Source organism: Triturus cristatus, chromosome 9 (genome assembly GCF_964204655.1).
Source record: "Triturus cristatus chromosome 9, aTriCri1.1, whole genome shotgun sequence".
NCBI classification, from domain to species: domain Eukaryota; kingdom Metazoa; phylum Chordata; class Amphibia; order Caudata; family Salamandridae; genus Triturus; species Triturus cristatus.
Window position 1 is genome coordinate 511,358,880 of NC_140592.1, and position 26,055 is coordinate 511,384,934.

The 26,055-nt window shown below is 45.2% G+C and overlaps 1 protein-coding gene across 4 annotated transcripts in view; it reads right to left on the minus strand.

Moving 5' to 3' along the window:
* Window positions 1-26,055, minus strand: part of PC (pyruvate carboxylase) — a 2,056,240-nt gene that overhangs the window by 1,427,644 nt on the left and 602,541 nt on the right. For all 4 annotated transcript variants that reach the window (XM_085625491.1, XM_085625492.1, XM_085625493.1 and 1 more), the window contains 3 exons: window positions 21,596-21,741; window positions 21,334-21,451; window positions 8,340-8,491 (listed from right to left, as the gene is read on the minus strand). In XM_085625491.1, coding sequence (XP_085481617.1) covers window positions 8,340-8,491; window positions 21,334-21,451; window positions 21,596-21,741 — 416 coding nt within the window. The remainder of the gene's footprint in view (window positions 1-8,339; window positions 8,492-21,333; window positions 21,452-21,595; window positions 21,742-26,055) is intronic.

Here is a 26,055-nt window from a genome sequence, read left to right on the forward strand (position 1 = left end):
CTGAGGCCGCAGATTGTAACATTTGTAGCACTCACACTCAGCCAGAGCTGAGGAGCAGACTAAGAATCAAGATCCTTAACTGTTAACTGAGCCAGCTGCTGGTGGCAAGTCTGCAAGTACTACCGCAATGAAGTGTCAACTTCATGTGTTTAAAATGTTAGGAACGCAATTTAATAAACAGGCCACAGCATGCTCCAATGAACTTTGTCATTCTGCCAGGAGGCCTTGGAACTTGCCCCAGTAGCTGGGCTAGAGGCACCACTAAATGTTTAGCCAGATGGGGGATTCCGTTGTTGCTGGGAAGAGGCCATGATACACTGTCCATGCAAAAAAAACAAGAGCGCGAGGAGAGAAAGACGGAAGGAAAGGAGGGAGGAAATACCAGTGTCGTCAAAGATTCTGGGAGCTCCATACTAAAGAGGACCGCACTGCAGCCGGAGCATGGGGATCTCTTGTCTTTATGGGGCCATGTGTTTCTAATTAGAAACACATGGCCCCATAAAAATAAGAAAGTGCTTTGCGACAGCAGCAAAGCAGGCTACCCAGTCCGGCTCAGAGGCGAAAGGGCGTCAACCAAAAACCCTCATTTCCAATGGCAGGCCGCCGTTTAGCATAAACTGTGATGCCAGCCAATGGAAATGAGGGGCCGGGCTTCAAACCCCTTCTGAAACTCTTCAGTCACAACAACTCGCCGAGGCGGGCTGCGCTTTGCGCTGCAACGCCACACGAGACCTAATAAATCACGCTGCAAGACCTTAGCAAGTACCTTACCTGAACTGGCTGATAGGTGTCACCGTTGAACCAAGAACCAGTTCGCCTATTCCACCCGATCCCTTTTTTGTGACCTCTACAGCCAGCACTGAATACAATTCTAGACAGTCGCTCTTAGGCTTTGTCAATAGTTCCCTTTTACTGTTGGCATTCTTCCATAATCTGCATGTCCCACCCCTCGGCCGCAGCTCGTTTATTATTGCTTTTGAATCACTAGGGTGTATGTAGCCTTCCATGACTGACAACACGAAACTACATTTTCTTTTCTTTCATCTTATTGGTTTAGCATTCAGTGGGAGTGCATGTATTTTTTAGAACGCACCTGCATTTACTACGATCCCTCCCAACTCCCCCCGTCTCCCCTCCAATGCTCCCCTGCATCCAATGATGCCTCTCTACGGTGGTAGCCGCTAATGGCTTTCAAAATACCGAAGGTTTTTAAATAGAGCCAGAATTTGGAAAGCTAACCGCCTCAAGGAGGCATGTTAAAAGTATAGAAAATAAAGAACGGGAGGTAGATCCTTTTCACATCTGGCCCCTAAATATTGGAATCAGTTGCCCTCTGCGCTACGATCCATTCCCAGTTTCGAGCTATTTAAAAAAAAAACTGAAAGCCTTCTTATTTTGATCCTTTAGTCTTTCTCGTCGGATCTCCGCTCTTTGGTACTGTTAGTCTATTATGCAGCGCCGAGATGCCCCAGGGTGATTTGAGCGCTTTACAAAATAAATAACATAACACATAACAAAGAAAACAGTGTTTCCTATCCTTTCAAGATGACCGTCACATTGTGGGACATATTAGTCACATGCAATGTGGCAGCAATCTTCGAAACATAGAAGACTACGCTTTCATTGCTTTCTACACTGTTAATGGGACCGGTGAGACATTGGCAAAACCCATTGTGGTGCTCTGCTTACACTGGAAAGGCGCGACAGGTTTGCTTTGCCAGTGCTTGCTCCGTTTATTAAAAAAAACATTTTTTCTTTACTTTGCCGTTTTTAATAGAGGACTATTCAGGTCCCCAAAAATATGTTGAGCGGTTGACAGTAAGGAACAAAATATTCGTACAGTAATGGGGTATTTAAAGTGTGAATGAAGTCTATGAATAGTGGCATGTAAATTTAAAAATCTTTGAAAATAAGAAACACTGTGCATAGACAACACAGAAGCACAGTATTCTGAAACAGATATAAACTATAGGTTTGAAGTGAGACAACACCTAAAACCTTAATAGACAATATACCCAGCAATCAATTATTAGGTCAACAATGGTATTAGGGAGACTTCAAAGTTTACCCGCAGAGGTTCACACGGATACCGCAGCAGGGAAGAACTAACAGGCAAAACACACGTTCCACAAGATACGTCTGAAAAAAGGATTCTCGCCATATATAGGATTATGGGCGATGAATTTACCAAGGAAACGAGCCGTAAGACATTGCTTGAAAATACTGAGGGGACGCGTTTGACTAGTGTCGGGGAGAGTCCCAGATAGCAGACCCACTACCACAACAGTGCTTGAAAGATTCCATTTTGTGAACCGTGGGGTTTTAAATGTACAGAAGGGATATACTCCAACGCTTTTTCATACCCCCAAGACGGAAAGATGCAGTTTTTAGGAGAGGAAATGTGCCTTTAATGCTGAAACTTTAACACAGGGGACACACTGGTTTTAAAGTGCCTTCTGGAGAACAAGAACAGACGCTATGCTGCTATGGTGGAGGTAGAAAAACTCCTAGACAAAAAGTGTTCCCTATGACTGGAAATTAGTCGTTTTTTGGGTGCCCCTAATCAGTGTTAAATGCAAATAGAACTGTTGATGGACAGAATGCCGAACGAAGTCATACATTCACCCCAGTACAGAGATCTGGGCCTAAATCCATCGTTTTTTGCTCACAATGCCCTTCCAGTTTGAACCCAGCCATATGCAAAACAGTCTTGACCCTGTGCCTCATGGGAACAGTCCAGCCCGAACTGCCAAACCCGAAACAGGTCCTAGGATGCTAGGATGATCAACCCTTTGTCATAAATGAGGATGGCACTGTCCAAAAGTGAGAGCAAGATAAGGAATTGTGTGTAGGTAGTGAATTAGCGAGAAGGAGGAAAAGATTTCCTATTGGAAGCCATCAGGAAAAGGTAGGGAGAAGCAATGTGAACGGTGGAAAAAAAACTTCTGTTTTAACTTTGGGAGTGTCCAGTATGATAGAGCAAAACACACAAGATTGACGGAATGTTGCACATTGGCAAAACATTCACCCCCAGTCACATATCTGGGTTTAATCCATCGTTTTATTTTGCTCACCACGCCAACCCAGTGCAGACATGGCCATATGCAAATCAGTCTTGACCCTGTGCCGCATGGGAACAATCCAGCCCGAAATGCCAAGCCATGTCTTCCTTGGACCGGAATCAAGCATCCTAGGACCGGTTTCGGGCTTGGCAGTTCGGGCTGGACTGTTCCCATGAGGCACAGGGTCAAGACTGATTTGCATATGGCTGGGTTCAAACTGGAATGGCATGGTGAGCCAAAAAACGATGGATTTAGGCCCAGATCTCTGTACTGGGGTGAATGTGTGACATTGTTCTGCATTCGGTCCATCAACTGTTGTTTTTGCGTTTGTCACCCCGAGTGGGACGGGTATGCTCAGACGCAAGTCCCGTGCTATCCATGCCACTGGAATCAAGCTATCCTGACTGAAGAGGGGTGAAACCCCGAAACCGGTTCTAGGATGCTTGTTTGTAGTCCAGGGAGGACATGGCCTGGTAGTTCGGGCTGGACTGTTCCCATGGGGCACAGGGTAAAGACTGATTTGCATATGGCTGGGTCCAAACTGGAACGGCATGGTGAGCAAAAAAAACTATGGATTTAGGCTCAGATCTCTGTACAGGGGTGAATGTATGAAATTGTTCTGCATTCTGTCCATCAACTGTTATTTTTTCACTAATCAGAGTTAAGCTGGAGACTGTGGCATGGGTAGACCGTGCTTATTCAGAACGTGCAAAATTAACAAACGCAGCCCAGGGCTCCAGGCTTCATCGCTGTTCAGAGACCACACCTCAAATGAAGGCAAACATCTCATTTTCATTCCAAAAGTCCCTGTAATTAAATACCTGTGGACATAAACATTACAATTCTCACGGTAACCCCTGAGCCTAGATGTATTACACAAAATGAGAAGCGTCAAATGCCAGAATGTTAAAAAAAAAAAAACACTAGATTGGACAAACTACTCACCATGTGCGTGCAGCAAACAGATAGCTTGTGAACAAATCGATTCTCACTTTTTTTTTTTTAAGGTCCTACTGATGAGTAAACAATAAAACCCACTGCTGCATGTGTAAACCATACACAACATGCAGCAACCATCACTTGTGACTGAAGAGCTTTGGATTTATGTCAGGATATTATTGCCAAAAATATCGTCCTAAATATAATTTTCATTCATAAACATCGGTCCACTGGAATTCGATTTTCAGCTGTTCGCTTCAATGGGGAGCTATTTCTGTAAACCAAATTTACAAACTGATCTATGTCGGACAATATGCTGGCAGCAATATTCCAATGCCACGTCAGAGCCGTACCAGAAGCCTGCCTGGCCATTACAGTAAAAACATCAGGCATATAAAAAAATATTCGCTTAGCTACAATAAATCAAGCCTAAGCGCAGTGTTCTAAAGAGGGTCACCAATCCGCTCAGTCACAAAAGTGTAGCAGTCGGTCTAGGCTAAATGATCTGCCTGTAAAGGAGATCTATTCTACCCAAAGTTATCATTAAGATCGTAAACATCCCTAGCCCGAACCACTTATTTGCTGGAATCAGTAACGTCATTTCCCGCCAAGATTTAGTGTCAAATCAATTCAAATGAGCTGGCATCTCATTGGTTGTCATGGTGATCATAACTTTAGATCAATGACCAAATATTCTTGTATGGAAGACTGCTTAAAATTAGCAGTCACAGTTCAACTGGAGAAATCTTGTAAACGAATGCATCAACACCACTGACGATATCTATAGCACAGACTAAAAAAGTGTCTGCTACATCAGAAGATTCTTTACTTTGTTGTCCAACACTTCCACTTAATAAAAAAACACAAAAGTGTACATTGGCCATAATGACTCCGACTCGCTGCCTGTGATTCGGGTGTCCAATTAGACTCTTTCCCCCTGTAGTTTGTTCAACATGTATGTCAAATGTCTACATTACGTGCCAACAGTTCAGATGACAGTCGATTATTCTGTTGAAGGGCCAAGAATTTAGACCGGTTTGAAATCTTATCTTAGCCATTAAACACAAATGTACAGATGCTATCTAGCTAGTCTTTAACAGTACTAAATCTGAGCATCCAGCACTAATGCTAAAGCCATATTGGAACAGACTTAAAACTGAAGGTTAAAGCTCCAGGGGTTTCTTTAGACCCTTCCCATCTATGGAGAGACAGATACAGATGTACGGATGCCATCTGGCTAGTCTCCAACAGTAATGAATTTGAGCTTTCAATAGTAATACTAAACCCATAATCGAACAGCTTTAAGACTGAGGGTCTACTAAAAGCTAAAGACCTAGGGTCACTCTAGTGACTCGTGCTGATGAGAGGGGTGAAGAGTTCACTCGAAGACAGAATTACTAAGTTGTAAGGTCCCAGTAAAAGGAAAACTTGTGTGTGACAAGCTGAAAGGAATTTATGGCCTTGGCACACTGGCACGTTTTCTGTGTTTCACTCCTCCCTTTGTTTGAAATCAGGTGTACCTACTAGTAAGAAAATAGAAATCAGCCAATGACGGTTCCATTTTGCGCCATATTTATGAAAGAGTCCATTTGGAAGTAGGTTCCTAGTGGTCCTAAGCATATATACCGAACTTTTTGATGACCTGATGTGCTAGCAACATTTGTGGCAATTCTAAAAAAAGTCAGAGCCTTTTTAGCCAACTAATTTCTTTAGTACTTGGGATAGGGCTAATATGTAGGATCAAAACCTATCTTCTAGTCGGGAAAGACGGCTGGGGGTGGACATAACCAGGCAATGGCCAGCTACTGTAACCATCCAGTCACTGGGTTTAGAATGAGTACAGACATATTTGCAGTGAAGCTTCCAGTCTAATGCCTCTACTCTTCTCCGTCAGCTCTGTAGAAAGATTCTGACAAATCGGTCTTTAAAGGAAATCCTTACGTTTGGCAGCAGCTGTCAGCCATCTTTAAGAAAGCAGCAGCACGAATAGGGGCCCCTCTGCTCAAAACCAAGAATTCTGTCAGTCCTGCCTGCTTCGCCACCCCTCATGGAAAACCTATTACTTCTTTCACAGAAAAGCTATAGTTTATGGAAGGTCTTTTTGTACAATGGCTTCGCTGTATTGTTTTTTTGTTTTTTTTTAAACTATATTTTTTATTTTGGCTTCGCTGTATTGTTAGCGGTCTTTGTAAAGTGATTTGGTCTTCACTTCGGGCTAGCTCTGACCATAGCCAGGGTTCGTATGGTCAAGTATCAACCAATAACATTTAATTTTTGATTGTTGGTTTTCCGTTGCTATGGGACAGATGCATTGTCGTGGTTACCTTTCAATTATACCTCATCTGTCACTGGTCAGTCTAGAGAGGCTTGGGTTTAGATGCTCATAGATTCTGCCTGCTTGTAATGCAGAGAGAGATATCATCGAATGGAAGGCGCCTGGGTGCAGAGGATGCTTGGCAGCACAAACATGTTATTTCCTTAACAACTGCCTTGCAGTTCGGGTTGTAAGGGCTATCGAGCTGAAGAAAAGCGATGCAGTGGCAAAAATCTAATGCATTTCCGACAGTGTTTAACACCAACAGTATAAAACAAGGCTGTCCCGAAACGCTCTTAGACTCTGACCCTTCCTTCTCTCCCTACCTCTCTTGTAGTCTCTACTGGCAACAAATGCTCACATATCACTCAGATTTTGTGGTCTGTAAAACGTAAAGCTGGAGAAAAGATTTTTACATAACTAAAATGAAGGAGAAAGGTTTTCAAGTACTTTCAAAGCCTACAAATGACAGCCTCACTTCCATCAGCTCTCCACTTTTCGCCATTGCATCCAAATTACTTTTCATCGCCAGGCTCTCTTGTTGGCACATGGTCTCCCCAGTAACTACTCACCATTTAATGGACTTTTCCTTTAGAGTAGGGCATCTGTCTGTTCTGCAATCAATGTAAGGTCTCCCTCGCCCCCAACCGATCATTCACATGCCACTCCTATACACAAAATAGTAACAGATGGCACCATAACCTACCTGTATCACAAGAATCGTCTATTGAATGCCTAGCAACTCTAATTTGTAGGACAGCCCTGTGTTCGCCAGGCCACAAAGGCCTTGGTGTACTCAGGGCAGTTTGAAAATGTTGCTGCTTCTACTTTATCCATAACGGCAGAGTAAATGCCACCCTTACATCTGCCATCTGCTGCCCATCAACATGCCTACTGCAACACCCCCAATGGCTTTGGAAAATGGTAAGTGGTAACTAGGGTGGAATTAGAGGTGGGTGAACTTGGGCCTCTGCCATCTGTACTTCTCCTATGAGAATTGAAACTTTGAGGCGATTATTAAACGCATAGTAGTGGCGATTCAGTATTCAAGTTGTTCAAGTTATTAGATGCAAAGGACCCAATCTAAATAATTTGGCCAAAGTGAAGTGCCTGTTCGAAACATAAATGAACCAGTATCCTGATGGGCTAGGCTCCATCTCTTTCGGCCCAAATACGGTCTGCGGATAGAATCACATTTTCCTTCAAACCATCACTGCGGTTTCCTGGATTTCAACAACCTAGCAATTGGACGGAGTGCCATCACAGGCTTAGAAGATTTCCCATGTGTTACTGACCAACGGCAGAGACCAAATTAAAACTTTTCAGAACTTTTTCAATCAGTGAATGCAATGTAAAGTACGTTTATATCATCCATAAGCTCTTGCTTACCACCAGGGAAAACAATTCTACTTTAGTGCCTCGGTGTAGCTCGTTAAGAAAAATGGGGCCACATTTCTGTTTGAGCATGTCACGAACACATCACGAAGTGAATCGAACAGAAACCTTACAACTATTAATTTAATTCCCAGGGAGTGTTAAAACACAAAGTAACATTTGATGGCACACCACTAGATACAACTGTAGAAAATGTGCAAATAATGCACTTAAATAAAACATGGACAATCTAAATCAAGCATCAGAAGTAACTAAACAGTTGAGATTGGCGGTGTGTTGAGCAGAAGAGCGTCTAAGTCCCTGGAACACACTACCGATGACAAACTGGAAATGATCATATACATTTGCTTGGTCATTCCCAACTCATGCCCACGATGGTAACTGTGCACCCTCTCATTACAGCTCACACGGTGAAAGCCTCTACGGCAAGCAGAGCTTAACTACTAAAGCATACAATTACACTGGGCTCCGTCAAACCACTGACTAGCCCTGGCCACCTGCCATGGCTGCATGCTCAGTTGACAGACAGATTGAGGTTGTTGCTATGAAACTCCTGCTGCTTGTGCAAAGGATCGCTGGCCTTACGCCAGGAGAAAATATCAAAGTTAAGAGACAAGTCCCACACTTACATGCTTGGCAAGCTTGACGGAGTCGTGAGTCAGCCGGTCTCGGAGCTGAGAGTCCAACTGGGCAGCGGGCGCAATCTCCACTACCTTCTGGTGCCGCCTCTGGATGGAGCAGTCTCGCTCATACAGATGGATGACATTTCCAAACTTATCACCTGGAAAAGAGAAACTCTCCTTATAAGCTAGCGTATGTAGACCAGTATCACACCGTCACCGAGTACTTTCCACAGGGAATCTAGAGAACAGTCATGGCAGATAATTAAAGAATACTGTTTTGAAACCACGCACACCAAGGTTGAATGAGTAATGTTAAACGGTTGAGGCGTGCTGAAGAGGAGAACATCCCCTAAACCAGGACGTGATGAACATGTGGCAGATGCACCAGTCAACGTTGAGTGGTGTCCCCCTTATAGCACAGCCGAAGTGGGCAACGAAGTTGCAAGAATTTGTTCAAGGTTTACGTTGTGGTTTAGAACTCAAATTTTTTTATTGTAGATAATTCATCTGTGTATCAATCTTCATTAAAGTCATGAGATTTGCCAAGGTGTTTACAGGTTGTGGCGGAGGGTCAGACAAAACATTATCAAAAAAGTGTCTCAATCTTAAAGATTGCATGAATCGGTGAAAGCGGACTTCCGCCTCCAAATGATTGGAGGAATAGGTAGGGACAAAAGACGAGCCTTTTTGGAGAAGTTTGACTTGTGACTGGTCTAAAGGAACTGAGGAAATGTTGATGACTAGATTGTCCGAATCTGTTAACGTTGACTTCTTGTCACTCTCTTGTCCAGGGAAGTTGCAGTCGTTCTTCCGTTTCTTGCCCCTCCTGGGTCTGCATTGTCTGGGTGACCTGTCCCTAAAAAAGGAACCGCAGTGGTTGAGATTGAAGTGGAAGTGGATGGTAAGTCAGATGTTGATGACGTTCCTGTGAGTGTCTTCTCCATGCTGGGTTTGGGTCACTTTTCTTTTTGAACATCCTACAACTTTGGGTTTTTGATTCGTTTGGTTACCGTTACTAACACACGTTTGTTTTTGGCATTTGGTGTTTAATGGGTCACCTTCACTATTACTTTCCATATCTAGATAAACAGGTCGACACATCTCTCCTTTTATTCATATCTTTATAGGACTTCTCCTGATGAAGGGTAGAACCATACCCGAAATGCATTGAGGATTACTTTATACGTCCTTGGTTCTAGTGAATTACTTTCCTTGCAAATGGCAAATCTCATGACTTTAATGAAGACTGATACACAGATGAATTATCTACAATAAAAATGTTTAGTTATAAACCACAACGTAAACCTTGAACAAATTCTTGCAACTTTATTGCCCACTTCGGCTGTGCTATAAGGGGGACACCACTCAACGTTGACTGGGGCATCTGCCACAGATAATTAAAGAACACAGCCCAGTGCGCCACTATAGGTTTGGTCCACTTCCCAATTGGAAAAGCAAAGGTGGGCGCAGGAAAGTACGTTTTTAGCATATACACACATTAAATAACACGCACGAGAGCTGCATTTAGTGTGCCATGCAATTCGATTTTTAATAACCCATTTTTTTCAACAAGTTCTATAGCAGGCCGACATCTCAGTGGACTCCCTTCTTGCACTCTTCCTGTTTTTTTTACCCATCGTGGACAATACAGCTATACTGTTAAACATGAACCCAAAAGAGAAACTCCCCAGATGCGCCACTATTGCGGATTTCGAGCCAACAAACATTCGTACTGTTACACATGTGGCTTCCTACCAATATCACCAACAGATCTAACAGCAATTCCGTATCTGAAGACCATTAGCAGAAAAGCCGTTTGGACAGATCTTATGGGAACAGGATGACTACACACCCACACAAACATACCTAAACTTTACTGCCCTATAACCAAGTTCCTCACTCATTATTATACACAGATTGACTTTTGTTGCAGTAATTCATCAGTAATATGCAATACCTTCAAAATCTAGGATTTTAAAAGTTTGGAAACTCGAGTTCTATAGGAAAAAGCTTCCAACTGTATATCATGATGTCAAAGACAGGAGAAAAAATTCCTCTTCGATTACGAATTAGTAAAAAGGAGCACAGTAGTGATGGGCTGAGATGGTAAAAAAGGATGATGCAGGAAAAATATCAACGCTAGTTACCTATTAGTACCGGTTACTAACATTGTCTCCTGGAAGGCTATTGGTGCAACTCTCCTTATGCAGGGATCATGCTCTTCCGGTATCTTTACAAGTGCTTTAAAAGTGCAGGAGACAACCTCAGACAGGGGTCTCTGACGGATATGGAGAACAATGGACTAAACACAGCAGAAAGTTTCATCTGAAAGCGAAGCCTGAATTTCGCAAACGTTTCTTACTGAAGATTGAGCTTTAATAGAAAAGCTCAAGATTCCACAATCCGCACATATTTGAAACGGAGACCACACGACCCACAGCAGAAATCTCCCAAACTGGAGAACGTTTTTGAACTTGAGTAATTCTCTTAAATACGCTTAAAAAAAGTTTATAATTAGAATTTGAAATCAAACACGTGCCCACAAATAAAACTTTTTGGATAATGGCTCAATCTGGATGCTTCTTCAGCTACGCCCTGTATCAAACCAGAAAAGTATGAACATTGCCTTGTCAAAAAGAAATGTAAATATTGAAAAGAGGTGATATTCTTCAATAATTTCCAATACCTTCATCTTATGGTAACTCAAGTAAAAGCTCCTCTTCATAATGTCCTCAGTAAAAGGCGCTTTCCTAAGGTGGTGGTAATCCTCTGGACGGCTGAACTACTCAGTAACAGCTCCAGTGGCATGAAGAAATCGCAGAGAGTCAAAGAATCCTGTTGCCACTTCACTAACTTTCATGGGCGGCAGTCGTGAAGCCTCAGGGTAATTTCAAATCCTTCAAAAGAGTTAGAAAGTCTTGAGTGACTGAGCCCTGCCTCCAAACGCTGTTTGTGGATAAAATGCCTGTCCACATGTTTGAAGTTAAACATATGACCTTGGCAGGGCCGGAGATAACTCCCATTTAAAAAGATAAACATAGGGAACAAGCACTCATTATGGTGTCCTTGATTTGGGGTGTGAACCAGATATAATCCTATCCAAGGGTCTGCACCATTGCAGGGCCAAACACCACAAACTCCAACTGCTGTGCATGGAATTTTCATTCCTTTTGACAAACGCCAAACCCAACGCGTTTTGGAGACCACCATTGCCTTGCTCACGGGCTGTCGTGCATTGACTGTAAAGCAGTCCTCTCCTAAAAGCGATGGCTACCCTGGGGAAATTGCAGTGGTTTGAAAATGTGTACATAGAACTGACAGGTCAACACTGGCTTGTTGGCGGGCCCAGTACATCCACACAGTAATGTTTTCTAAAAGTATGTGATGTGGACCATGTAGCTACTTTACAAGTGCCAGCTATAGTAATGTTTCCAAGGAAAGCCATAGTTATTGGTTTTAGCATAGCTTGTTTGTATGCATTCACCAATCCACCTAGCAATGCCCGATTTAGAATGGGCTTTGCCTTTAAAGTGTTTGGAGAAGGCAACAAAAAGTTGTTGTGTTTCCCTAAAAGTTTTGATCTGTCAATATAATAAATGAGGGCTTGTTTAACATTTAATGTATGGATAGTCTGTTCAGTAACTGAGTCAGGATGAGGAAAAAAAAATGGAAATGTATTGAGTGAGGTGGAACCGGGAGACCACCTTTGGGAGAAACTCTTGGTTGGTGTAAAGCACAACATTATCTCTGCGTATTTGGAAGAAAGGTTCTTCCAAAGTTGGTGCCTGAAGCTCACTAATACCCCCAAGTGAAGTCATGGCAACTAGAAATGCTACTTTCCAAGCAAGAACTTGGAAGGGGCAGGGGTTAAAATGGAGGGCCAGATCACAAGGTTGAGAGACTTGAGATCAGGCTGTCTAATTAATCCATGGTTCTGCGTGAGAAGTTCCGGCTGTTAGGGAGTTTCTCATGTGGGACTACTGAGAGTTCCAGGAGGTTGGTGAACTTTGGTTGGCGTGTCCATGTGGGAGGAATGCCTACCAAAGCCTCTGAATCACAAAAGGAAAGTAGTGGGAGAGGTGGAAAAGAGTAAGCAAATATCCCTGACCAAGTCATCCATTGTGCATTGCCCTCGGACTGCGGGTATGGGAACCTGGAGACAGTTTGGGCATATGGAGTTTTCTGGTGTGGCCAGGAGGTCCACATCTGTTAGTCCCCAGCGTTGAAAATACTTCAGAAGGCCTGGAGAGTGGAGTTTTCCCTCGTGGACTTGTTGCCTCATCCTGCTGAGGAGGTCGTCAAAGCAATTCCCACTCCCGGTAAGTATATGGATCTGGTCTCTGAGTACCTACCTCCAGATGCGCTGGGCTAAGGGAAAGAGCTGATGGGAACTAGTGCCCCCTTGCTTCAGAAGGTAATCCATGGCTGTCATGTTTTCTGTTTTGATGAGGACTACTTTGTCAGTGAGGTGAGGAAGGAAGGCTTTCAACGCAAGATGAACAGCTAGTAGTTCCAGATCCATAATGTGGCGACTCTTGTGACAGGGTGTCCACTGGCCTTGAACAGTCGTGTCCTTTGAGTGCACTCCCCATCCATAAGGGAAGCATTTGTGGTGATGGTTCTACACGGAACTGGGTCGAGAAAAGGCCGTCCCTGTAACAGATTGTAGGTGTTCCACCATTGAAGAGAGAAGCTTGACGGCCCACCAACACTAGACTTTCCCAATGACCCGCTACTTGAGACCGCTGGTGTGCCAAGTACTCCTGCAATGGATGGACGCATTTGGAATCTGGCATGCGGTACTATGGCAGTATAGGCAGCCATCATGCTGAAGAGACTAACGACTGTTCAGACTGACTAGTTGGCTTGGTTGGAACAGAGTGATGAGTGTCTAAAAAGACTGTATCCTGATGGTATTTGGCAAGGCCATGCCCTCCTCAGAGTTGAGAATTGTTCCCCAGTTATAATTGAATCTGGAGGTATTGGAGGTGGTGATTGAGGCGCCGATAGTAAAGCCTAATTTGTAAAGTAGGCTGATGGTGACCCGAGTGCATTTATGACATTTCTGACGACTGGCACGCTTGATGAACCAGTCGTCCAGATAAGGTAACACGTGGTTGCTTTGTCTGCATTGGTGAGCGGACACTACAGTGAGGCACTTGGTAAAAACCCTGGGTGCAGTAGTGATTCCAAAGGAGAGCACTTTAAACTAATAATGCTGTCCGTGGACGACAAATCGGAGGTACCAGCGACGTGCCAGATGGATTGGAATGTGGAAATAGGTGTCCTGGAGGTCGAGTGCAGCCATGAAGTCTCCTTGTTGTTATAGCGGATCATATCCTGCAGCATGACCATGTGAAAGTGCTGAGAGAATGAGAGAATGTATTCATTTAAGGGTTAGAGGTCCAAAATTGATCTGAGTGACCCGTCCTTTTTGGGGATCAGGAGGCATTGGGAGTAGACTCTTGTGCCCTGTTGATGAGGGACGGACTGACTCCTTTTTGGAGGAGCGCTTGTACCTCTTCCCTGAGAAGCTGTTGGTGATGTAGGGAAGAGTTTGTCTTTGCAGGGTGGAATGCTGGGAGGTGTGGAATTAAGCTCCAGACAATAACCATGTTCAAGGATATCCAATACCCACTGGTTGGAAGTGACATTTCGCCAGCCGGGAAATATCCTTTGTAGCCTACCCTCGCTGGTGGTGTGGTCGGGGGAAAGGAGAGACAAGTCAGGGCCAAGCGGCAGCTCTTTGTGGAAGCTACATTTACCTCTTCCTTTGGAAGTTATCCTCTGTAGGAGCATCGAAAATAGCCTCTGTGAGAGGTGTTGTGTGTGTAGACGTTGGTAGGAGGTGGAGGTTTCAAGGGAGTTGGTATTGGAACCTCCACTATAGGATGCACAGCGAAAGGACCCACAAGGAGTAGGGGTTTGAAGGGCACCCATTGCCTTTGCGGTCAGTGTCCTTAATCTTTTCTAATAATTGGTCAACCTGAGTTCCAAAGATATTTTGGCCATCGAAAGGCAGGTCGAGTACATTTGTAGGACCTCTAGTTTAAAAAAAAACCAGAGATACGGTGCCATGCATGCCTGCGCAAGAGGACCAATGAGTTGACCCCCCACCCAGCAGCAGTGTCCATAGCATCTAGAGCACAATGGGTGGTTGTGTTTGGGATTTGTTTCCCCTCAGAGACCATCTCAAATCCCTTTTCTTGTGCTCTTCTGGAATATATTGTAGGGGTTCTTCCATTTCATTGCAATGGACACAGCCATGGCTGGAAAGCAGCCCAATGGAATTGGCAATCTGCCACTGGTTGGCCGATTGCGCAGCTACCCTCTTACCTGCGGCATCCATCCGCTTACTTTCTTTATCTGGTGGATGGGCATTACCAAAGGTTTGAGAGTTGGTCTTTTTACAGGCTGTAGCGATCACTATGCAGTAGGGTGGAAGCTGGCCCGGAATATAGAGAGCTCACGTGGGGAAGCCTTATATTTTTCACCCACCCTTGTTGTTATGATTCTGGTATGTACTGGGTCATGAAAAATGTCTGGGGTGTGACATAGCATGCCTTTATGCATGGGAACATACGGAGAAGAGCGGTAGCTGGAGGAAAGGGTCTCAAAAAGGAAATCCTTCTCTAAGGGCTCCGTATGGAGATCCACTTTGTGGAAGGAGGCAGCTCTACGAATCAGGTTGTGATGGGATGGGAGGTAGCATCTTCAGGTGGGGTGGGTCGGGCATGGCAGAGATCAGGAGCGGTGTCCACTAGAGTGTCACAAGTGTCCCGGTGATCCTTTTTTGGTCGGCTATTGAAGGTATCCCCTTCCCCCTGCCCCCCGTAGTCTGACTTTTATGACCCCTGGGGTGTATATGCAAATGGTTACCTGGTGAAGTAGGTGAGGAGTGAGTGTTGTGGGGATGGCAGGGTGGTGGTGGAATAGTGAGAGGCAAACTGCTTGTAGCTTTGTCCACTTTTTCCTTTTCAGTGGAGGTGGCATAACCAAGTCTTTTTTTTACAAAGGACAGCTGAGGTTTGATGGTTGAGCAGCAGATCTCAGAAGGAGGATGAGTATTCGGCTCGTATGGGGCTGTATTACCAGATCCCTCTGGCGGGCATCAATCTCTTCTTATGAAGCATCTGTTACAGTCCCCGGTTCCTGACCAGACTTGCCGATCGGCACCCAAGGTCTCTGCTTGGACAGCACTTTCAGCTTCGAAGAGGTCGGCTCCGACGGTCAGCTCAGAGTTATGTTCGAAGATGTTGGTCGGGGCACACCATGGCCCGAAAGCAGTGGTGTCCCAGCAGTCTGTCTCTGGTGCTCCAGAGTAGCTGGACGACCCTTTGGAACAGGTTTTTCAGCTAGGGATCGGTGTCGAGATGGTGGGGGCACTGTACTCACGACTATCTGCGCCGGTGGAGATAGTCAATTTCCCGCTCGGAGCTGGATGCGTCGTCGGGTGAGAAGGGCCCTTCGTCCGCAGGGGACGCTTGCAGGTGGTGTGAAGAGGTGAATCCGGGCACATCAAAGGAAATTTGAATAAAGCCACGAGATAAATATATGTAGATCAAAGTAGATTTATTCCTCTTAAAGACGAAGGAAATCACTGGACACTGGAGCACGTCTGTTGGGGAAGAAGTCCAACTGCTGCATGACATTCATCAGTTAGGACTTCTAAACGCAGCAGAGGCAAGACGCGAGCCCTCCTTGAATGTAAACATGCCCTCAAGAAGCGCACGCTATGGAATACAATATGCGCAATAAATATGTGACATTAAAGAGGGACAATATTTAAAGACACATTAACATACTCTACAGGCTGTGTTCGGCCTCGATATCCTCGGGGTCAAAAGGGTCTGGGGTTTAGTCTACGCTCCTCCGTGACATCTCGAGACACCGAGCCTGACAGTTACACAGTATTTTCTTCAAAAGGAAGTAGCGGCACGCATCGCAAGCAGCCTCGTTGTGTTCGGGGGAGAGACAAGTTGCAGACCAGATGAAGAATGGTCAGAGGATATTTTGTGCGACAGCAAGGACAGTAGCGAAAAAGCACTCGTTCTATCCAGGGCTCGAGTCGGGGTACCACGCGGGTGGACCGCGTCCCCCCACTTATTTTACCAGGTTTTTACCGGGTGGACGCCGTCCCCCCTGCCCAAAAGCTGGACTTCACTCTTTGGCCTCTCTGGAGCGAGATCAGAGCTCATTCAGAACGTCTGTCTACCTGCATTCACTGCGGGGAGATTAAACACAGCCTCCGCGAGGTAGGGTGCAGACCACCTTTCATCTAAAGGCATACGAATACCCAGGAGATTCCTATCGTGACGTCACTTCCGGTGACAGCGTCCCCCCACTTCTTTTTTTAGGACTTGTGCCCTGGTTCTATCACCGTGAAGACCTTGTGGGAGATCAGTGTCTGACGAAAGAAGGCCCAAAGGGCGAAGGCCCGCATGGGCCTGAAGTAGACAGAAGTCGCCCGGTCGAGGGGGCACCTAACTGAATGGACGGGAAATAGAAACACGTTCGTTAATACCCACGGAAGAAAGTTAAAGTGTACACCGAAACAGCGCACCAAGACGGTGTTGAACCAGAGCACAGGCGCACATACAAAAACCCGACGGCGGAAAGAGGGTCTAACAATAGAGTCGTAGCACATGCGAATTACCAGTAAGGGGAGGAGTTACAATACCTCGTGACTCAAAAAGTCCTTCGAAGAAAAACATCTTGCACACATGCGGGCCCAACACTAAATTGCAGGATTATGCACAGCCACACATGCTGCGAACATGAGGTTCGCAGGGCAGCAGGAAATAAGCATTTGAAAATGCAGTGGATCTGGCTTGTATGGTTACTGAATGCCTGTAAAATACACATCGTGTCACGTGGTGATCCTACTAAACCCTGCATCCTAAAGCACTACTTTACGTCCCAATAAAACAATCACGAGTCTAAAACAGTGTGTCAACTTGTAATCACTTCCTACATGCCAAGGCCCTGCATGGATGGTCCGCTACTTTACCATTCGGCAACAGACAGCCAAAGCCGTCTGTAGCCAAACATTTACAAGCAGTAAATGAAAAAACGTTGTCAGTGTATAAGGAAATAAGGAATAATTCGAAAATTTGACCGGTTTGGCTTGCAGTCTTACTTAATACAGGTAATACACATTGTGCCACAGGGTGGCGCCATTCATTCATGCATCTTAAATTACAAGTCCTACTTACGTCATGACAAAGCTACAATGAGAATTCAATAGCACAGTGTGTAAACGTGTATATGACGCTGCCCTGTTCAGATAAGTGATGGCGTTCAGCATCTGACTGCTAAAGCAATCAGGATAGTGTATTTATAAAGAGAAGGTTTACAGCAAGACTGGGGACAGTGGCAAAATGTCTAAATGCATAGATATTCAGGAATCTCCAATGCGGAGCCAGTGATTTGCTTGGGACGTTAATAGGAGCTGGTACTAGCACATTCTGGGACGTCATGATACACATGAAGATGCAGTTCCTAATGAAGGACAAACTAGAAAGTCTTATTTACCAGTGAATGCATTCAATATCCTCTCCAAGCACTATGGAATTATGGAGTCACTCAAATGGATCAATGTAAGATCCACCGTTGGAAAAAGATGAACACAATTCGTTATTTTGCAAACCATATACTTAACAGTTTAGAAACTAAATCCATATCACAGGCCGAGGCTGCTCCCTTGATCAGTAGTCACCTATTCTAAGCATGTCTTCTCATGAATGTTCAATTGTATCGGTGGTACTATTTTCCAATAAGATTCGGCGTGTATATAACTTCACGCGGAAGCTGGTGGCAAGGCACAAAACATCCGCTATATCATTTTTACACACACACACACACACACACACACACACACACACACACACACACACACACACACACACACACACTGTAGTTGGGCTCAGGTTTCACTCGTTCAAAACCAGAGAAATTCAGCAGTTATAGTTAGCTGAGCAAACTAAGTCGCACCCCCGCAATGAACTCCTTATGACCGTACATATTACATCACTCATGACATGGTCAGTAACATCACTGACAACATCACTGATGAAATCATCCAATGAGTAAGTGTTTTTCAAAAGTTTATGAATGTTAAATATGTATACCAAGATGTATTGATGAATCAGTGGGTGTATGAGTGCCTGTATGGATGATTCAGTGGGTGGGTGATTAGGGGTCTCACTGAACGTATGGGTGAGTGACCAGGTTGTGTGATGGTCTGTCACTTGGTGTCCAAGTGGCCATATAGGTTGGTGAGTGGGTACGTAAGTGCCTGTATGGGTGATTTATTGGTGGTCTGAGTAAATGTATGGGTGTACGAGTGTCCTTGTGAGGGGGTGCATGACTGCCTGCATGGATGCGTGAGTGAGTCAGTGGCTACATGGGTTAGTGAGTGCATCTGTGAGGGGCTGTATGGGTGACTGAGTTTGAGTATGGCTGTGTTGGTGATTGAATGGATGCGTTAGTGGTATATGGGTGAGTAACTGCATATGTGAAAGGCAGTATAGGTGAGTGTTGGAGGACGTGAGTGACTATTTGTGAGTAATTGTCAGAGTGGCTGTATGGGTGTGTGCTTGTGTCAGTGACTGTATAAGGGAGTATGTGTTCGCATCTGTATGTGAGTGGGTGTGTGTATAACTATAGGTAAGTGGCTGTGTGATTGACTATGGGTGAGTGAGAAGGTGTGCGAGCAGCTCTATGGGTAACTGACAGTGTGCGAGTGGCTGTATGGTAGTATGAGTGGATATATCAGTAGCTGTATTAGTGAGTTGGTGTATGAGTGGCTGTATGGGTGACTGAGTGGATGTGTGTGTAGACCTGTGAACCAGTGAGTGGGTGTTTAAGTACTAGTATGGGTGTGTCAATGGTAGTGTTGAAGTTGGAGTGGGGGTATGAAAGGTTATATTGGGATGTAAAAGGGTGCATCAGAGTCGGTGGATGATGTAATCAGTGATGTCATTGACCAGGTCATGAGTGATGTAATATGTGATGTCATAAGCAGTGCATTGCGGGGCACAAGTTATAGTTGGCTCAGCTAACTATAACTGCTAAATTTCTCTGGTGTTGTATGAGTGAAACCCGAGCCTAACTAGAACGTCTGTAACCTTTGTTTTTTTCAGTGAATTTCTAAGGTTTTTTAAAATGCAAGTCCCCAACTATAACATCCCTGTAACCTTTGGGTTTTTCAGTGAATTTCTAAGGTTTTTTAACTACTAGTCACTTTTGCAGAGTGGTGGAGAAAGGGGGCCAAGCTTCCGACCAGCTCTCAGGAATCCTGCTGTGTAGGACTTACAGGAGGTACCAGGAGGGCTTATTGGCCCCCAAGGTCCCTCAGCAGTAAAGCGGACTTCATCCCCCAAACAGTAAAGCACCACAAGCCATTTTTGCAGAGTGGTGGAGAAAGAGGGCACTTCGCAATCCCTCTGTGTGGGACTTATTGGTGATAACAAAGGGGGTAGTTGGCCTCCAAGGACGTCCTTGAGGGCCAACTACCACTCCTATTACCTCCAGTAAGTCCCACACAGCACGATTGCGGAGACCCTATAGGAGGCCACACACACTTTACCGACCACTCTGCAAACGCGTCGCCTGGTGCACTACTAGTAGAGGGATGAAGTCCCCTTGGCTATTGAGGGTTCTTGGGGGCCAGCTACCACTCCTGTTAACACCAGCAAGCCCTACACAGTGGGTTTGCTGAGAGGGTTTCAGTGGCCAACTAGCCCTCCTGTTACCTGTAAGACTCATACAGCTGGATTGCTGAGAGGTGGTCAAAAGCCACACCCCTTTTCTCCACCACTCTGCAAACGCACCTCCTGGCTGGGAGAAGAAGTCCACTTTAGTCCTGAGGCCCTCAGGAGGCAAGGGGACCTCATCCCTCCAACAGCAGTCCGCTGAGGCGAGTTTGAAGAGTGTTTGAGAAAGGGGGTGTGGCCTCTAACCACCTCTCAGCAATCCCACTCTGTGGGGCTTACTGGTGGTAACAGGTAGTCTTCTTGGCCCCTAAGGAACCTCAGCAGCCAAAGAAAGGGGTCTTTTTAATTTGTTTTTATGTTCTAGGAAGGGGGGCTACCAGGTATCACTGAGTAAGCAAACTTATCTATTATAGCATATCCTTCTACTAGGGCCAATTTTATTATTGGGCCTTTGTTTGCGAAGTCTTTGGCACCATTCAAACAGAGACCCTTTAAAATGGTCAAAGTTGAGCCACTTCAAAGCAAAGACCTTGGCGACAATAACAGGATGTTAGCTAACCCTCCAGCCTTGTATCCCAAAACCAAACATTGGAAGATAGCTATTTGTTGGCACGAAATCCGGACAGTAAAAACCCAAACCAGAAACTAGATTTGTAAACAGTGAGGCTAAAGTAGCAAATGACAACCACGAGATCAATAACAGAACTGTCCTCTAGTGAAGAGTTTAAAGTCCACTGACTAAAGAAAACAAAAATGACAACGCCCCTTCCCACAAAAGTCCTCTGTTCTATAAAAACATGCGGTGGGGTAAAGTGCAGACTTGCCAGCTAGATCAGTGGACAGAATACTGAGTCTGACTGAGATGGGCCTTCGCCCCACACAATAACGATCCTAGTGCGGAGATATCAGTACAAATTCTGCAATGCGGCACAGTGCATCAACTAACAGGATACCTTGCGGACTCCAGGCACACACAGAACTGAAAGGATCCGATTTTGTACACCGCTAGTTCCCTCAAATTACTCAACCCGTGAATGACCACCACCTTGTTAGCTTCAATTCCTACAATTTCAGACCAAGGGTAGCTCCTCTGGGTGAGTAATGGGTCCTGTAGTTTCTCTTGGCTCCTTAAATGTATCCTTTGGGAAGGTGCGGGAGATGCTCTCAGCGGGTTGCTTGTGCCCCTTCTTACACCTTCTCTCTGGCGAAGAGGGGGACACAGTGGATGAAGGGCATTCTTGCGAGCACAGTCAATCTCACGAGTGCAGCTGTTCGAGACTTACCCAGTATCTGCACCTCGATGTGTCTCGGCTTCTCGATGAATTTTTCCACAAACAGGGCACCGTTTCCAAAGGCGGACAACGCTTCAGAGTACGCACGGGTGTAATTCTCCTCGAGTTCCTGCGAGCAAGAGAGACCCACAGCTGCTTATTTGGGGCTGCTATTTTACAGGGTTCATCATACTCCGCGCCGCCCAGACTTCTACATCCACCCCAATATGGTTAAATATTCCCAAACATTTTGTAGGCAGAACATGCGACTTACCTCATAGCTGCGCACCACCCTCATGCCGCGCCCTCCGCCTCCGTAGGCGGCCTTGAAGATGATGGGGAAGCCGTAGGTGTTGGAGAACTCCTGCGCCTCGGTAACGGAAGTGATGGGTGCGTCTGTCCCCGGCACCACCGGCACACCTGTGTGAAGACGAGCAGAGTGGTCAACGACAAGTCAAAGGTCAGCAACGGACGCGTCTGCTTCCGTCCCACAACAGAGCCACATACACAACATTCACATCAAATGCCCCCATGATACAGCTCTAGCACGAAATCATAACTGGTCCAGGGGTGGAAAAAAATCAGTTCTGAATCCTCAGGAACCTTTAAAAACAGCATCTGGAGCCTGGTCATGTTGCATCCATCACCTCTCTTCAACTGCCATAGTTGAGAGCCATCAGACACACTCCCTGCGTTAACCGTGGGCTTTAAATGGGAAACACGGAATCTTGGTTTTTTTAAAAAGAAAAAGCACGAAAATAAACTGCCAGCTAGATACTTGAGCAGACCTGCAGTGCGCTGGAATAGACCAACATATGCCTGGATCGGTAATCCAGGTTTATAGCAGGAGGCCTCGAGGACTACTACAGGTGCAAAACGAGTACTTTCAAAGCAAAATGCTCACTTCGAGCCAAGAACACCTCGAGGAGTCTCTACCTTACGACCTCTGACGCATGTCAACAAGGCTGAGCTCCCATTCGCGATTCAGACCAAAAAGCTAAAATCAACAGTTTAAACAGATTATTTCACTTCCATTTTAGGAAATGTTCAATGCATGTTATCCTTGAAATGTCAGAGCTGAAAACGGAGACCGCAGCTAAAATGCGGACTTCAGGGTCTTTGCAAGGAGAGCTCATTAGTTTTAAATGGGTACAAACCATGACGGTAAATGATACACTCAGGGCCGGCTTTAGCGCTGGTGGCGCCCTGTGCGACAATGTTTGTTGGCGCCCCCAAATGACCACCTCCGTCCGGGATTCCCTCACTACCACCCTTCAACAGTGCCCCTCAAGTCTCCGTAACTACTCTCTCACAGATTCATTAAATTAATTTTATAGCACCACAGATACCATGTGAAGTGTCAGACCCTTTTACATCACACAGAGACAATCAATCCAGTGGCGTAACTAGCCCTTTGGCTGCGCGTGGCGGTCACTGCGGTTGCTGCCTCACGGCGACCAATTGAAGGGGGGGGGGGGGGGATTGCCGCCCCAAGGCGGCAGGTAAGAGCAGAGGGAGGCCGCCTCCGCTAAAACTCGTGCCACCTGGGGTGGACCGCCCCCCCCCCCATTACTCCTTGCTACGCCACTGAATCAATTAAACCGGTTTAACCCCTTGAGTGCCCCGCCCTTTCCACGCCCTGTGCCGGGCGTTTCATTAGCGGGCGGGGCTCATGACGAGATAGTCTCGTCAGGGGCACAGCGCAACCGCGGCCCATGACGAGACCATCTCGTCATGGGCACTCAAGGGGTTAATTCAGTGTATGGGAAACGTTCCATATGACAGAGGACTACAATAGGAGCCATGTCATCCATACTTGTAGGCAGCATAGTTTAAGAGTGCTTGGTCTGGAGAAGCACAAACTTAGAATATAAAACTTAACACCATGGTTGGGGGTTCTCTTTAATTAATAAGAATTGATTTCTGCCCAAATCAACCCATTTTGCAACATTAGGATAATGAAAGACTGGGGAGAAAAGCATAATGCTCTAACCTATACCATGCAGTTTTCATGCAGCTCCTTGATGACAGTTAATTGCCCACTGCTCGACCTTAGGATTTTAACTATAAACTGCAAGTAACAATAGGATCTCTCTGACACAAGCAGTAATCTACCGATTTATTTACATTATATGCTCTTTGTGATGTCCATGGTGCACCTTCTTTGCAGCAGGCATATTAACCCTCTGTACTACCACACAGTGAACCAAAACTATCACTAGACAAAACTCCTGTCTCTCTTCTGAAAGAACATTAATCACCACATGTTTATTGTTGCCTGAAATTTGATGGAGGCAAAGAATGCAGCAGCAGGTGCTTTTAAAACCATAATATATGTTGCACCACCACAGAGCCAGCCCTGCCTACAACTTACTGATGGTGCGAATAGAGAGCAGAGCTCGGCTCTATGTGGCTAGATCAATTAAATGAAACACCCGAAAGTACACGCGAAACCTTTTTTTATTTTATTTTCTGGCCCCAAAGCAAAGCAAATATTTACTGCAGCGCATAAAACGTGCCTCCTGGTCTGTTTAACACTGTTCTCTCTCTTATATTTCTACGAAGATTAACATCGTGGAAAGAAAGAGGGACAACAGTGTTTAACAGTGCCGGCTTTTGGGCAGTGCGACTGGCTCAGATTTCAGAGCACAAATGTCGCCCCTGGTGCGGTGGCACCGCTCGCACCGGCCAAAAGCCAGCACTGGAAACACTACGGCTTCACAACCATAACAGTGCGAGGTTATGTCAATTATTGAATACAAGAACCATTTACTTGTACCTTTCACGTAAACCTTAGATTTGTTTCTCTGTAAGTGTATTCTACTAGTACAGAATAATTCTATACGGATACCGGACAATTTTACAATAGCTTCCGAACTCTAACACTACTTCAAAAACAGTTTTCCCATCAAATAACCAAAAATGGCCATTTTGCGTTAGTCAATTGGTGAAAAAGTACACCATCACCTCAAAATTTTCCAGGGCTGATGCATTTTTTTTTGTTTACTTTGGTGAGAGTAACACCTTAAAGACAACATTTTATCCTTCCTATGGTTTCCTAAAAGCTTTGACCAGTCCTGGCAGACCCTGCCTTCGTTGGGTGATGGATGTCCTATTATAAGCTCATGGTTCTCTGTGTGAAAGATCCTTGGTGTCTCTGATCTGTGTGGGTGAATGCTGCCTGCACAAGATTTAGTGATCTCTGCTGACTGTAGCAAGTTGACACGTAGGCAGGCTTTTCCTGGCCTCTACAAGAATGGGTAGGTGTAAGATCTAGGCTTACATAAAGATATTTTTGGAGCAGGTACCCATGGGCATGTTGTGAAGGTTAAAAATCCAGAGCTTTCGCTGGGTTAAGACACTCTGGGCTTGTTTAGTATAATTTCTACAATTACTTTAGTCTGAGTAGGCAGGGGCCTTGAGGTGTGAATCAAGTCAGTACATTCCAGGGTTTGTGTGATTTGTCTGGTTAAAGTCCTCAGGAGGGAACTATATGCCAAAATAAAACCCAGGGGATTTTCTGATCTTCGAGTGCCGCAGCTACTTGGGACTCAGTACTGACAGACTATGCAGGAATAGCGGGTGGGCCGGCAGTCGGAGTGGGTGCTTTCAAGTAGTTGAGACTGAACTTTCAAAATCACTCACTTCAGCCCTCGAGTTCATGGTGGTGCTGTTCTCAATCCACTTTAGGATGCCTTAACAGCACTCATAAAACAGAAGTCCAATAGCTTATTGCACTAGGAGACATACTGCAATTAGAGGATCCGAAAGCCATATTCCCAAGGAGCAATAGAGCCCGAGAGCGTACTTCGCTCAGAAATTCCCATGTTCCAACCATTTACCAATCAACTTCTCTATCATTGTACTTCGATATTTATAACAAAAAGGCTACGTCACATTAGGTTATTAAAAAAAACATAAGTTAAACATCCACCAGCAGGACACGGATGAGTAGCTAATGGTTATCAGGACAAACTCTGCTTCGGTTTGGGCCTATGTGCTACATTAGGCGGGGGAGTACATTTCAAGAAACTCTTAGCCAAGTGACCCCAGCACATAATACTACCCATTAACACACTATTGTTCCTGGCAAACACTGTACAAAACACAAAGAATCGAAAGCAACAGAACACCAGCTAGAAACAAAAAGGTGCTGCAATGTCAAACTAAAGGCAGATCCAGGTAGTGAAAAGATTCTACTACAGACAAATCTGAAACAGCACAAAAAACGACAGAAATAGGTTCTGGAAATTGACTTTTCAAAGCGCGTCATTTTCATTTTTCACTTGCAGAAAAGATTTAAATGACAACAGGCCGCGCAACAAGCCTTGTAGTTGAGGCGACTAGCAATCATACATGGAACCAGTTGCATCATAAAGAAACTGTAGTGTATTCAAGCATATCAATTTATAGTGGTGTCGTGGTCCGAGGAGCCTTGATGGGAGGAGGACATCACATGTGGATTACTCTGCAGACTAAATCAGGTACACCGGCCGGTGCCGCTACTGTAGTAGTGACCCCGAAAAATAATTTTTCAAATTGACCAGCATGATCGCCCCCAACCTAACACTGTGGATCAAAGAATCTAGCTACCGCCCAATGGTGCATTCTTGATTTGTTTTTTTTTTGTATGTAATAGCTGTATTTCGTCTTACTAGGTCACAATCTGTTCTCACCAATACGCTAGTGACAGTTCCTCTTCACTCCTCATATTAACCAAGAAGGTTGAACCAT